The sequence below is a fragment of the Musa acuminata genome, chromosome BXJ1-5 (genome assembly GCF_036884655.1).
Source record: "Musa acuminata AAA Group cultivar baxijiao chromosome BXJ1-5, Cavendish_Baxijiao_AAA, whole genome shotgun sequence".
Lineage (NCBI taxonomy): Eukaryota > Viridiplantae > Streptophyta > Magnoliopsida > Zingiberales > Musaceae > Musa > Musa acuminata.
This window is the reverse complement of record NC_088331.1, coordinates 7,231,762-7,247,120: the sequence shown is the minus strand read 5'-3', so window position 1 is coordinate 7,247,120 and position 15,359 is coordinate 7,231,762. Positions and strand designations below refer to the sequence as shown.

Below are 15,359 nucleotides of genomic sequence, written 5' to 3'. Positions count from 1 at the left end.
GAAAGAAGTAAAATCATGCGAGGCACGGCGGTCAAGTCAAAAGATATTATTATTGGATCCCAGTCGAAATCACGTGAAACGATGTGATTAACCAGGTTGTTAGAAATTAAGGCGTCATAAAGTCGATCCAAACAACAGATGGTCGGATTACTGATCGATAAGATCTAATACCTGTTTAATGACCTTTGGTTATACTTTCGAACTTGCTTCAAAACACAGTTATATTTTCCGCTTCAGCCGGTGAAAACACGTATAGGTTGGCTCCACTGTAGAGTCAACAAGTTTGACCAACGTGTATACTGGAGAAGACCGAACGCCTGCCACGACCTGAGACAAACCTCTGGGTCTCTCACGGATTTCCTCTCTTCTTTTATAGCGATAATTCGCTTCTCTGCTGGACGAAGGGACAGCGAAGCGAGAAGATGAGGACAAGAGCCAACTCCTGCCCACCGCTGGACCCAACCATCCCTTCCCTTCTCCTTCTCAGCCTCTCCCTCCTGCTTCCACAAGCAAAGGGCCAAGTGCCGGCGCCCCAGCTCTCCGATGGCGTGCGCTGCTCCGCCGACCGGAGCATCTACCCATGCCAGGCCTACGCGCTGTACCGCGCCGAACCCACCGAGGTACCCCTCTCCGTCGACCTCGCCTCCGTCGGCGACCTCTTCGGCGTCAGCCGCGCCATGATCGCCCGGACCACCAACCTCACCGTCGCCGACTCGACCCTTCCCCTCCGCCAGGGCCAGCTCCTCCTCGTTCCCCTCACCTGCTCCTGCGACCGGAATCGCTCCTACTCGCCTGCCTACTACCAGATCAAAGCCGACGACACCTTCTACTTGGTCTCCACCGTCACGTACGGCAACCTCACCGCCTACCCAGCCGTCGAGCTGGTGAACCCCACCCTAGTCCCTGAGGACCTCCAGATCGGCGTCATCGTCAACTTCCCCATCTTCTGCCAGTGCCTCAAGAACAACACCATCAACGGCAAGAACATCCTCGGCCTCGTCACCTACGTTCTTCAGCCATCTGATACGTACGCCTCGGTCGCCGCAAGCTTCGCCACGGACGTCCAGACTCTCACCGATCTGAACGGACCAGAAAACATGACCTTCTCTGATATTTTCGTTCCCCTGTATCAAATTCCCCCACCCCTGCTGCGAACAAACGTGTTGTCAGAAGCTCCAGCTTCACCGCCTACAGCCTCCGCTCCCGTGGTCGAGAAGAACGAGAACAAGGGAGTCATCGCTGGGCTGGCAGGGGGCTTAGGTGCTCTCTGCGCGCTGCAGCTGCTGCTGCTGGCTTGGTGTTGGAGGAGATCAAATAGAAAGGGGGAGGAAGTCGGGAAGGGTGGCAACTACAGTAGCATGGAGAGGAGCGGGAAGGGAGGAGGGGAGTCGAGGATGGCCAAATCGGCGTCGGGAGATGGCAAGCTGATAACGGACATATCGGAGTGGCTGGACAAGTACAAGGTGTTCGACGTGGAGGAACTGCGTGATGCGACGTCGGGCTTCGACGATAGCCGGCTGATAAAGGGGTCGGTCTACAAGGGGACGATCGGCGGCGAGGTGTTCGCGGTGAAGAAGATGAAGTGGAACGCCTGCGACGAGCTCAAGATCCTGCAGAAGGTCAGACAAGTCTCACTCAATTCTCTGTTTCTTTTCGACTTTAACGTTAGTGAGGTCTTATCTCATCTTTGACGATTTCAGTGCGTGTTCAATTGATTCCATTGTTTGAAAACAACTGTTCTATCATCATGTTGTTGACGTGTGCGTTAGTAAGGGGAACAAAAACATAGTGGAGTCGACGGAGTTGGACCAGAAGAGAGAACAAAACTGAGTTGCCATATGTGACATACATAGGACGGAGCATATCAATGACGGCAGAAACATCAAAGAATTATTATTTCTTTTTCCGTAGGACTCATGAAAGTTGTCCAAATGTTTAAAACTAAGTCTTAAGCTCTTAAAATTGCTGGATCAAAAAAATATTTGCGATGGGTGATTTCTGCTTTGGTCTTCGTTTACGGTGTACCGTACGTGAATCTGAGAGTTGAATGAATGAAGGTGAACCACACCAACCTGGTGAAGCTGGAAGGCTTCTGCATCGACGCCAAGGAAGGCACCACCTACCTCGTCTACGAGTACGTGGAGAACGGTTCCCTCGACGATTGGCTCGGCAACCCGGCTTCCGCCCGCAAGCTGGACTGGCGCACCAGGCTCCGCATCGCCCTCGACGTCGCCAGTGGCCTCCAGTATATCCACGAGCACACCTGGCCCCGCGTCGTCCACAAGGACATCAAGACCAGCAACGTCCTCCTCGACGGCAACCTCCATGCCAAGATCGCCAACTTCGGCCTCGCCAGCACCGGCTGCAACGCCATCACCACCCACATCGTCGGCACGCAGGGCTACGTCGCCCCCGAGTACCTGACCGACGGCCTCGTCACCACCAAGATGGACGTCTTCTCCTTCGGGGTCGTCCTCCTGGAGCTCATCACTGGCCGGGAGGCCGTCAACCAGGACGGGGAGGCACTATGGTCGGAGGCGGGCAGGTTGTTCCAGAGCACGGCCGGGAGGCTGGAGGAGAGTCTGCTGCAGTGGGTGGACGCCGCTCTGGCGGGGCAGTCCTGCTCCGTGGAGAGCGTGGTGAGCGTCATGAACGTGGCGAGGGCCTGTCTGCACAAGGACCCATCAAAGCGGCCGAGCATGATGGACGCAGCGTACATGTTGTCCAAGGCCGATGAGCACTTGTCCGATTTCTCTATAGATGGTCTCTCGGTCGGCGGTAGCGACGTCGCCGGAAGGTGAAGCGAACAATTCTAGTACTAGATTTCTGATCTTGAGGATAAATTACTTAGTTGCCTATGCGTGCATATGTAGGATGTGCAATTATTACTAATAAGCACATAATATGTTTTGTGTGATCACAGAGGAACTATCATCTTGCTTTAAGGAAATTAATATGAGAAAAACTTGCTGTGTATACATACAATCTTTCATGATTGTTCATCAACTAGTTTTGTCAATATAAAAGGACCTATCGAGGCTCCTACCAGTATAGTTATATTACTTCAAAGACTATGTCTAATCTATCCAGTTCTAATTTATGGCATTATTTTATTGATAAGAATCTGCTTTTTGCCTGGAGAGGTTATCTAACGATGATAATAATATTATTATTACAACTTGTTCTTAAGAAGACAAGCCGATGAATGGGGATTTCATATTCGAAGCATCTCGGAACCTTCAAAGATGCTGCTCCACTGATGATATCTAATTAAGTGGTCCTACACTAACACATTGGGTTGTTCAATTTATGGAGACTATTTGTTTATGCGGTTCATGTTTTATCCCGAAATTTAAATATGCAATGCAATTTAGCTTAGGCTTCACCTTGATTTGTTTAAGTATAAGCTAAATGTTTATGGTAGAAACACCCTGTATAGGAGGAGGGGGCATTTCTTCTCGTTGCAAGTATGATTTCCTGTCAATAGAACGTTTCTGTGGAGTATCTCCTTTGCCGTGGAGTCTACCGCTGTTTGTTGTTTGTGAAGTATTTTTGCGAAGAAAAATGCCATGATTAAGAGTCCCTTTAAGATACCGTAAAATTCGTTTGACCGCAGACCAATGCGTAGTAGATGGTTGATGCATGAATTGCGATAACTTATTGACGGCAAATGAAATATCTGGACGGGTGAGAGCCAAGTACTGTAAGGAGCCAAGGACTTGTCGATACTGAGTCGAATCTGTAGCAGGACTTCCATTACATAATTTAAGTGATTCACTGGTAGAGAGAGGAGTTGTAACCTCTTTCGCATCCTGCATGTTTGCCTTTGATAATAAATCTTGAATATACTTTCTTTGTGATAGGAAGAGACCTGAAGATGTAAATGTTGCTTCCACTCCTAGAAAGTAGCTTAAAGTTCCTAGATCTTTGAGGGAGAATCGATCGGCCAAGTGCTTTAGAAATGCCTGAGTCTTCAAAGGATTATTTCCTGTGACAATAATATCATCCACATATACTAAAAGATATATTATGCTTCCATTGTGCTGGCAAATGAATAACGAGGTATCAAACTTTGAATTGATGAAGCCAATTGAGGTCAAAAACGAGCCAAGCTCGTTATACCAAGCCCTTGGAGCTTGACGAAGTCCATAAATAGCTTTTTGAAGTTTGCAGACATGCCTCGGATATTGAGGATGAACGAAACCAGGAGGTTGTTGCATAAAGACATCTTCAGCAAGTGACCCCTGTAAAAAGGCATTGTTAACATCCAATTGTCGTATGTGCCAGCCCTTTGAGATAGCCAAACTCAGGATAAGACGGATTGTTGTGGGTTTAACAACGGGACTAAATGTCTCTGTGAAGTCGACACCAGGTCGTTGATGAAATCCTTTGGCGACTAGACGTGCTTTGTATCTGGCAACGGATCCGTCTGGGTTCCGCTTAATTCGAAAGACCCATTTACACCCGATGATATTTTGTGTGTGATGAAAGGGTACTAAGGTCCATGTAGAGTTATGGAGGAGAGCATCATATTCGTCACATATGGCTTTACGCCAGTGAGAAGATTTTTGAGCTTGAGTGATTGTAGTGGGTTCACTGGCCTCAGTGGAGGAATTTGTTATAGCATGTAAGTCAAGGACTTGACGTGGTTTGAAAATACCACTTTTGGAGCGTGTTGTCATTGGATGTCTAGGGGGGGTGGAAGTGGCAGATTGTGTTGGTGGTATAGCCGAGGGCGAGTCACTGTCATGGACCGGGTCAACCGTCGGCACAACAATGTCACTAGATCTAGGAGAAGGTAAAGCCAGTGGCAATGTTGCCGAGGGTATGACTTCATTAATAGGGGAAACTTGTGATGAAGGGAGTGGAGGAATAGAGGGAGTGAGAAGCTATTGAACTGGAGTAATAGTAGTATGTGAATCTTGAGAGTAAGGACTGGACGGTGTCATTGGAGGTTCGTGTGATGAGATCGGAGGGATATTCCAGTGATGTATGTTTATCGGAGTAGTTTGCATGGTAGGATTATTTTGAAAAGGAAAGACAGACTCCTCAAAGATAACATGACGTGATATAAAGACCTTTTTAGTTTGGGGTTCATAGCATCGAAAAGCATTATGTTCAAGAGAGTAGCCTATAAAAGTGCAAAGCTTAGATCGTGGTGTTAGCTTATGTGACGCATAGGGACGGAGCCATGGATAACATAAACAGCCAAAAACTCTGAGTTTATGAAGGTTTGGAAGTTTGTGGAATAATTTTTCAAATGGTGACTGGTATTGTAAGACTGGAGTGAGCATACGATTAATGAGATAAACTGTAGTTTGAAAAGCTACTGACCAAAAAGATGGTGGCATGGATGCTTGATGTAGAAGGGAGAGACCAGTTTCAACGATATGCCGATGTTTGCGTTCGACAGAACCAACCAATTGGGGAGTATGTGGGGGTGACTTGAGGTGTTGTATACCACAAGCAGAGAGACAGGATGTGAGGGCTTGATATTCGCCTCCACCATCAGAGTAAACTGTTTTAATGGAAGATTGAAAAAAATTCTCGACCAACTTTCGAAAGTTGGTAAATACAGTAGAAACATCAGACTTATGATGGAGAGGATATAACCATGTGTACTTAGTAAAATAATCTACAAAAATGACATAAAAACGAAACTTGTCAAAAGAAGGAATTGGGGCAGGGCCCCACACGTCGATATAAATGATTTCAAATGGTTTAGAGCAAGAAATGGAGGTTGTCCCAAAAGGCAGTTTATGACTTTTATTGCAAAGACAAGCATCACAATGATTAATAGTGCTATTGATTTTCAAGGTAGGAAGAGAATAACGAGAAAGTAATTTTTGCTGAATAAAAGGGGAGGGATGACCAAGACAACGATGCCATACATCAACCGGAGCTGCGATTGAGGAGTGAGCAGTAGGAAGGGTAATTTGTGAAGTGGATGGCCACTCATAAATGTTGTCTTTGTTCTGGCCCTGGACCAAGGATGCCCCTGTGCTCAAATCCTTGACAAGAAAAAAGTTAGGAATGAATTCAATTGATGTATTATTTTGTTTACAGAATTGAGAAACGGAAATGAGGTTTCTTTTAATGTTAGGTGCACACAAAACATCATCGAGTGTAAAGGTTGTGGTAAGTGAACTAAGCGTTGAGGAACCAGAATGAGTAATAGGAATTCTTTTACCGTCACCGATGATGATATCTTCATTTCCGTCATAGTTGTTGTGGATGGACAAGTTTTGAAGATCAGAGGTGATGTGATGAGAGGCGCCCGAATCCACAATCCAATTAGGTTGAGTAGGAGTTGGAGTAGCCATGAAATTCGCCTGAGGCCATTGTGATGGAGTAGGGAGTCTGGGACGAGACCGACAGACTTTCGTGGAGTGTCCAACTTTATCACATAGTTGGCAAACAACTCGTTGGCGGCCTATGAAGTCAGGATGTGACCACTGAGTATTATGAAAGTTACCACCTTGATATGGGTAAGGAGGGTTTGGTCTGGGCCCCATAAGGCTAGGAGGCAGCTTAGCCAAATCATTGTTGACGTGCTTATTGTACTGGTTGCTCTTCCTCTTGGATTTTTGATTGACCTGAGCTGTAATAGGTGGTCCGGGCAACTTATCATCATGCTTCAAGTACGTCTCATAGTCGATCAACTTATCATAAAGTTCTTCGAATGATATTGGTGAGTCACGTGCCCGAAGTGCTGCTGTCAGTTCTTTGTACTCGCCTCCTAAGCCATTGAGGGTATGGATTAGGACTTCTTCATCGCTGAGAGAATGACCTATCAAAGCTAAATCATCGATGATAACTTTGATATTTTGTAGATAATTAGCAATAGTACTTCCCTCATGTTTCATTTTCATCAGATTGGAGAGAAGTCCGAGCATGCGAGTACGCGAGCGATTTGCCAAAGTTGTTTGTAATTTGCACCATGCTTCTGCAGCAGTCGTACATGAGGATATCAGCGGGGCAATGGATCCAGCAACGGAAGCTTGAATAGCTTGGAGGATGAGGCGATCTTGACGTAACCATAGTTGGTGGGCTGGATTTGGCACTGGATTGGGTTCGCCTGGGATGTTGATCACTTCAGGTGGACACTGGAGAGAGCCATCAATGTAACCTAAGAGATCATAGCCAAATAAAAGATTAGAAAGTTGTGCCCGCCAAGATGCGTAGTTGCCGCCTTTGGATAATTTGAAGGGAATGAGTGCTGCAGCATTGATGGTGATAAGACTTTGAGAAGTGCTCAGAGTCCCTGCAGAAATAGGGACAGGAATAACGGAAGAGGAAAATGAAGACATCCCAGATATTTTGTGGCGGGTCAAGTGATATTTATAGAAGATGTAAAGATATAGGAGGAAGGGAGGAGGAGAAAAGCAGATCGATGCGCTGCAGAGTAGGCTGCAGCGCGATGAACTGCAGAGAAGGCTGCAGGGTGATGAACTGCAGTGATGGGCGAGCAATCTGCAGCAAGAAAGGCAGCGATGGCTGTGGCGGGAGGTAGATGATGAAGACGTCAGATGTAGAAGAGTAGTTGTATGCAATGCCGAAGAGGGCTGCTGCTTCTTCCAGAGGCACTGGTAGGCTGCAGCGATTCAGAGTGCAGGAGAGATTATTGCAGCGAGGTGGAAGAAATCTCTGCAGCTTGCAGCGATTTCTGCAGCGATGCTGGAGAAATCTGCAAGGTTGGAGATAGTTGCAATAATGCAGTATTGGAGTTTGGTGGCCGGAAGAGCAGCGGAGTTTTCAGCGGAAGACTTCGGTTGGCAAGGGAGCAGCAGCCGGCGGTAGAAACAAAGGCCGTGACTGTGCTTCCTTTAGGATATGATATTAGCAGCCGCAAGTGCTGCAGTAGGCTGCAGCGAATGGCTACGACTGAGGGGCGGAGGCGTCGCCACGAGAGGGATGGTTGGACTCCGGAGAAGAGGGCTTGCTCTAGGCAAACAGCTCTGATACCATGATAGAAATTAAGCGAAGAAGATAGAAAGATAGAAATTGTAGAAGAAACTATGAAATGTATAAGATATAATTGCCTAATACATTTTGATAGTGAGTTCTTGACAGCCATTTATACACACTCAGTAGGGAGGTTATACACATTCAGCATGGAGGATTTTTCTCAACTGCTGAGAGATTTCCTCAACTGCCTTGAGGAAATCTTATCTGCTTCTCAACTGCTGAGAGATTTCCTCAACTACCTCGAGGAAATCTTATCTACTTATCACTTACATCTTACTATGTAATAACAATCGGCACTTGAATAATACCATCACGAAACCTACTGTTCTTCCAACCGGAGTGTTCCTCGAACGCTTCGTGTCGTCCTGCTAACCAACGTAACCCCACTGTGTTGCCTGACGAGAGCCAGAGCGTTTCAGAACAGCGCATCCATCGACCAACGGTGGCACAGGCCGCCACCGTGACCCACCGGTCCACCAGAGATGGCGTCCTTACTCTTGACACTTTCCCTTTAGCTCGGCTTGCAGTCATGGCTCCGCTGACTCTCCGTCCGTGATCCGACCACGGTAACTGCAAGCCATGGACAGGATTACTAGATTGATCCCACATGCATGTGTATTATTACACCTTTTTTTCTCCTTTCCCGGAGACACCGGTCCCCGTTTCCATCCCTATCATCAAAAGACGACAACCGTGACGAAGGGCGAGAACGGGTTAATCGAAGCCTGTAAGTTTCCCCCTCGCCCTCATTGATGGCTGCTTCTTCTCACCACCTCAAACCCCACACGCAGCAACAACTACATCCACAATCACACCAACAGCCTAACCGCTGGTCGAACACCAAGACCAAGCGCCGGGACACCGTCGCTTTCGTCGACCCTCACGTCGTCTCCTCCGACGGGCCTTGGTGCTGCACCACATCCTTCTCCTCCGTCGCTGCCTCCCCGCCTCACCCCCTCCGCGTTCCGGCGGTGTTCCCGCAGAACCAGGCCGAGCCCGTGCCTATCGCCTCGCCCTCGCCCTCGCCCTGTCCCATGGACGCCCCTCCCTCCACTGTTTCCGCCGTCGCCTTCGCGGCATCGGTCGCCTCCCCCTACCCCCCGTACCCCTCCAGCTACAGCAAGTTTAACTCCGCCCTCAACGCGGGGCTCCTCAATCCCATGTCCCCCCCGCCGCCGCCTCTCGACAAGACTCGCTCCAGCCCGACCCTCTTCGATATGATGGCCAACGAGCAGGACTACCACCCCCTCCCCGCCGCCCACGCCGGCCCCCTTCAGATGCATCTCCCAGGCCGCGCCGCCGATGCACCCACGGCCGCCTCCGCCCAGGACCGCCAGCTCCTCCTCCAAGAGCGCGTGGCCGATATCATTGGCAGCTGTAGCCCCGGGAACCAACTAAATGACGCCGAGTCCGGCGACGTCCGCCTCACCCTCAGTTCCAACGACGGTCTCACCGTCTCCCTCAACGTCCACCGCCACATCCTCGTCGCTCACAGCCGCTTCTTCGCTGCCAAGCTCTCGGACCGCTGGTCCAAGCAGCAGCGCTCCCTCCCCCACATTGTGGAGATCTCCGACTGCGACGACGTCGAGATCTACGTCGAGACCCTCCGCCTCATGTACTGCAAGGACCTCCGCCGGCGCCTTATGAGGGAGGATGTGTCCAACGTCCTCGGCATCCTAAAGGTGCCTCCTTTACCCTTTCCCCCCTGTTTTCTTGCTCCAATTGCTTCCTTCGCCCAACCATTTCTACCATTTTCCGCAGGTTTCGGCTGCGATCTCGTTCGATGCAGGGGTTTTATCTTGCCTTGAGTACTTGGAAGCCGCCCCCTGGGCAGAGGACGAGGAAGAGAAGGTGGCCTTGCTTCTGTCACAGCTCCAACTTGAGAGCTCAGGCGCAGAGGAGGTGCTCAAGCGGGTGTCCCTCGAAGTGGCTCCATCCGCGGCCGACGAGGTGGACGGTGGAAATGGCGGTGAGGAGATCCTCATCCGGCTACTCCAAGTGGTATTAGAAGGGAAGGACGAGAAAGCGAGACGGGAGATGAAGGGCCTGGTCTCCAAGATGCTCCGCGAAAACAACACCGCCACCCAGTGCGGCGGACTGGGCGGCGGCGCGGGTGCCAATGGAGGTGGGGACCTCAGCAAGGAATCCCTCTACTCCGCCTGCGACGGCTGCCTCTGCTCCCTTCGTCACCATTTCGCCCGCGCCGCCGCCTCGGATCTCACCGAGGTTGCTCAGATCGCGCGGCAGTCCGACAACCTCCACTGGATCCTGGACATTCTTATCGACCGACAGATTGCCGACGACTTCCTGCGGACGTGGGCGTGCCAAGCGGAGCTCTCGGAGATGCACTCACGGGTGCCGGCCATCCACCGGTACGAAGTGAGCCGGGTGACGGCCCGGCTGTTCGTCGGGGTGGGCAAGGGCCATATTCTGGTGTCCAAGGAGTCGCGGAGCTTGCTGCTGCGGACCTGGCTGGAGCCCTTCTACGAGGACTTCGGGTGGATGCGAAGGGCCTGCAAGGGCCTCGACCGCCACCTCATCGAGGACGGCCTCGCCAACACCATCCTTACGCTGCCGCTGGCGACGCAGCAGGAGATCCTTCTCGCCTGGTTCGACCGGTTCCTGAACGCCGGCGACGACTGCCCGAACATTCAGAGGGGATTTGAGGTGTGGTGGCGCAGGGCCTTCTGGCGAAGGAACGGCGAAGCGGACCAGCTGCCGCCGCAGCTCAGGATCACGGCGGCTGCCGCCTGCGAGAATTCTTGCTGATCAATCACGCTTTAGCACAAGAATGGTTTTCAAGTGTGCTTCCAATTCACCTGATACAGAGAGCGTACTGTCGTCAACCTGCCGTGGCAGTGCATTTGGATGACCTCGTCTGGAATCGATTCTCAGATGTTGTTGGATTGATGTACTCTTGCCACCGGAATCGCCGTTGATATCGATATGGAGCACAGTCACTGATGAGGTCATCCCGTGTCACCTGGGTGAATCCAGCGCTGTAGCAGCTTGAGGAAGTCTACCTGTGAGAAAGAAGTATGTCAAAATATCTTTCTTAGATCGATCTATATAAACATCAAAGATCTAATAATTCTTCCACTAACCTTTCGCTCTCAGATTTCGGACTTGTTGCTGATTGGGAGACATTGAGCCAATTGAGCTTTCTTGGATTGATGAATCACATTCGTTCATATGCTTCGATAGGATCTTAATAACATAAACACGGTGAATTAGTATTATAATAATTTTTTAATTAATTTTACAATTTGATCAATAAAAATATATATAGGAGATGTGATTAATCAAAATTGAGTACGAATAAAAATTATAAGTAAAGTAAATGATAATGAATATATAAACAATTATGAACGAAAAGCACAAGTAAAAATAAGAATTATAAATCGATTTACGGTGATTTGATATTTTCAACCTATATTTACTCTTGAGCTTTTATCCTTAAGGTCATTGACTTTTAATAATGATCATTTTTTTTAACGAATGAAAATTAATTATCCTTCTTACAATTTTTTTTTTCAAGCTTAGAATAGAATTTTCATACTCAATTTTTTATAAAAGATCTTTCACTCTTTATCATTTAGTATTTCAACTAAATTCAAGAGGAAGAAAAAGATAAATAACACTCAAACAGACAACTATAACACTAATGGGTTAGATAATCAAGCAATCGCAAGTGAGGTATTTATAACCCCAAAATACTTTTAAAATAAAGTTTAAATTTAAAATTTTTAAAAGTTTGATGTACGAATGGTACTATAGTTGCCTTTGGGTGATACTACCATCCTAATTCTTGAAACAAAATCATAATTTTGGACTCCGATAATACTATTGTCAAAATTATTGGTTTGTTGGATGACTCAGGTGATGTCACTACTTGAGCTTGATTATATCATCATCCACAAGTAATTTAAGTCATGTGATCAATCTTCTAATAGGCCTAATTCTAACATAACTTCAAATCCAATGATTATTATGAACTTGCACTATATTTCGCCTTATATCAAATCATATTGACCTAAAATGATCTCAACTAAGACTTTGACTTATCAACCGCTCATTCGACATATTTTTAAAGTTTTTGACATATTATCTATTATTATAGTATATCTTTTAATTTTATAATACTTTATCAAAACCTTTAGCATATGGTCGAATCCTTCGGCACATCGTCAAATCCTTTAACATTTCAAATTGGTTATGATATTTAATCTTATACTGTGATATTTGATACTTCTAACACAATATCTATACTTCTAATATAAAGATCTCCAAAAACATCAAATTTTTTAGTATAATATTTGATCTTAGGGTGATTCAAGTCTATGATTAAAATATTTTTTATGACACCAATATTAATAACATATTAATTTATTAATTAATTTTATTATCAAAATCTAATATTCAATAAAATGTCTTCTCAATCAATCTTGCTTTGTCATCCTCGGAGAATTCAAATCATAACAGTCATGTAGTTTTTAAGAAGAGTTATTATAGGTAAATTACTATCATTTAGCCTATTCGAAGTCTTCGAATGTGGATTATGTGCATGTAAAACAACATGATAAATTCGAGTTTACTTACCTCGTTTCTTGATCTTAGCTCAGCCATGCATCATACTTATTATAAAAATTGGTGTAATACCATATTAAAAAAAAAACAATGCATTGCAATGAAATAAATATCAAAACATATATGAAAAGTCTACACTTAACAGTAGGATACAACCATTTAAAGTTTTGCTGCCACCATTGCTTCCGTACTAATGATGCCCTTTTTTTTTTCCGAAGTATCTCTTCTCGTATATATATATATATATATATATATATATATATATATATATATATATATATATATATATATATATATATATATATATATATATATATATATATATATATATATATATATGAACCAAGTGTACCTGTTTTAACTCAATCTTCCATGTGTTCGTAAGACCATCGGCAACGACTGAAGTTTCGCTACAAAACCCAAATGACCAAAATAGATCGACGTGCTCCATCCACATGTAGAAGAAGAAGAAAAGGAGAAGATAAAAAGGAAAGAGCTGCAGAAGAAGATATGGGGGTACTTGTTCTAGCGCTCCTCCGCCGCAAGGTCTGCCTCCCTCCCATGGAAAGCAGAGGACTGCGATGCCGCCACCTTCGGTTGCTTATTCCCCGTCCGCCTTTGCGTGACGGTCAACCCAATTCAACGTCGATGGGTCTTTTGTACTCGGTCGGTCCAGTCTTACCTCAACTGTCGTTCACAATGCAATAAGAATCGGGTGCTTTCGTAATTACATAGGAAATTATCTCACTACAGAAATAATGCTTTCCAACTTATACGAAATATTAATTAGCTAGTCATCACCTAAAATATATAGGAAAAAAAAGACCTAAACAACCCAACACCCTCGTGCCCACGTGGATGGGAGTTCAAAAGACCTCGGGTTAATTACTGAGTTGCCTCTCATTTAAAATATTTTCTCCTCGATAGTCTAGGAGATAGTTTTAGTCAGTTACGAATTATCTCCTCGATAAAATATTCATGGAAGTCCAAGGATCAATTACAAACTATCTCTCTATGGAATATTCATAAGAATATTCTCGAAAGTCCATGGGCAACTCGGGTTGATTATGAATTGCCCTTGAGGAATCTTTATGGGATATTCTTTCACCTCACAGTCAATATAAAAATACATCTTTAACTCTAGATTAGAGTGAGGTGCACCTTAGTACTGATTTAAGTATTGGAGGAATCAGCTCAAGAAGCTCCTTCCGATCTCGATCTTTATGCAGGTATCGAGTCTAAAAAAATCCCGTTCTATTCCAAATGACTCATCGCATACAAATCAAGGCTATATCGTGCTGACAGAGATAACAACTATATTTTCTCCTATCATTTAGTGTTGGAAGGAGGCTTTGATGTTATAGGAGCATCCACAGGCCAACCTTGCCAATGAACATTTAAGTGAGGCTTTGCCTCTGACTCACTATACTTTTATTCATATAAGGTAGTAGTCACCCTTTCCCTACATAGATAGATTCACCTTGTCATAAGTACCAATGCAATACTGCATTCATTCACCGACCCTAAACCCTCATCTCTGGGAGTACTATCGAGCCATCCATCTATTCCTACCAAAGCATTATTGAACTTTACCTAGCAAATGCAAGTATTAGTCGACATAATATAAGTCGTTACCTTGCTTCTACCTTGGTCATATTAGCAAATGATGCCACCGCCTTAGCCACTATCAATAGTTCGATAACCACCAACATCAACGTTCGTTGGGGTCCTCCCGCCCAACAAATTACTAGCATTTCACAAGCATCTGAGACCTATCGAGCCCCACCACCTCTTTCCTCCACTTGAATCTAGGATCTACTTGGTTGATTCAATGAATAACTCTTTGAGGATTCAACTATAGCAAATGGACTAATGCTTGGAGGAGATGTATCAAGACTTTCACCAATCTAGGGGTGATGGGCAGATTGACTCCACCTTGGGTCAATTACTATTTATCTAAGATATCTAGGAGGAGCCAATCCTGACTAAATTCCTCCTCTCATTATATAAATCTTTAATGGTGTTATTGACTCGGTGGAGCACGTCACTACCTTCCGGACTCGGATGTCACTATGTGCACTTAATATACCGTAATGTGTCGTACCTTCTCGACCACCTTAAAAGGTTCAACAAGAAAGTGGTATGCCCATCTAAAGCTGCTCTCTTTTAGCTCTTATTCCCAACTAGCAAAAGAGTTCGAGCTCCACTTCCTTAAGAATGTGCACCTGAGGCCCATGGTGGTGATGCTTCTGAGATTTAGACAAGGTGAGGAAGAGACACTCTTGGACTTCGCCACTCGATTCACCAACGAGATACTAGGCATAGATAATGTTCACACGTCACTCATGATTCAGTCTTTTATGATGGGACTAAAGCCCTCCCACCTCGTTTGGTCATTGGTAGAAAGGACACCAACGACGATCCCCGAGGTACTTCAAATGGCCAATCGGTATATTATCGTTAACACAATTGTCTCAAGCTAAGCGTGGAGAACCTCATAAGAGACCAAGGTAGGAGTGACCATAATCCTCCCTTGCCTCAAGGTCACCACAATTGAGAAGAAATGAATGACCATACTGTTAGGATCAAGGGCGGGGTCGGCACTAAAAGAGGGGGGGGGGGGGTGAATTAGTGCAGCGGTAAAATAACGTTGGTTTAAAAACTTCGTTGCGAGAAAAATAGTTTCCTAAAGATGTTAACTTGAAAGCTTGTTCATAAAAGAGTAGTGAATGTAAAGAGCAAGTAAGGAGGTTTGCAGTTAAAGTAAATTGCACAAATAAAACGTAAATCAGATTTTAGATTGG

At 45.8% G+C, this 15,359-nt stretch overlaps 2 protein-coding genes across 2 annotated transcripts; both read left to right on the top strand.

Annotated features, from left to right (window-relative positions):
* Positions 1 to 371: 371 nt before the first annotated feature.
* LOC135673468 (serine/threonine receptor-like kinase NFP) lies at positions 372 to 2,978 on the top strand. Its single transcript, XM_065182455.1, has 2 exons — positions 372 to 1,619; positions 2,058 to 2,978. The coding sequence occupies exons 1-2, from the start codon at positions 423 to 425 to the stop codon at positions 2,799 to 2,801; spliced, it is 1,941 nt and encodes a 646-aa protein (XP_065038527.1). The 5' UTR covers positions 372 to 422; the 3' UTR covers positions 2,802 to 2,978.
* Positions 2,979 to 8,276: 5,298 nt separating this feature from the next.
* LOC135673467 (BTB/POZ domain-containing protein At1g63850-like) lies at positions 8,277 to 11,067 on the top strand. Its single transcript, XM_065182454.1, has 2 exons — positions 8,277 to 9,650; positions 9,730 to 11,067. The coding sequence occupies exons 1-2, from the start codon at positions 8,721 to 8,723 to the stop codon at positions 10,735 to 10,737; spliced, it is 1,938 nt and encodes a 645-aa protein (XP_065038526.1). The 5' UTR covers positions 8,277 to 8,720; the 3' UTR covers positions 10,738 to 11,067.
* The last annotated feature ends 4,292 nt before the right edge of the window (positions 11,068 to 15,359 follow it).

Excerpts from the sequence above, each read along its gene's own strand:
- LOC135673468 (XM_065182455.1), top strand. The coding sequence starts at position 423 with ATGAGGACAAGAGCCAACTCCTGCCCACCGCTGGACCCAACCATCCCT. Across the intron at positions 1,620-2,057 it reads AGCTCAAGATCCTGCAGAAG|GTGAACCACACCAACCTGGT; the intron begins GTCAGACAAGTC and ends GAATGAATGAAG.
- LOC135673467 (XM_065182454.1), top strand. The coding sequence starts at position 8,721 with ATGGCTGCTTCTTCTCACCACCTCAAACCCCACACGCAGCAACAACTA. Across the intron at positions 9,651-9,729 it reads ACGTCCTCGGCATCCTAAAG|GTTTCGGCTGCGATCTCGTT; the intron begins GTGCCTCCTTTA and ends CATTTTCCGCAG.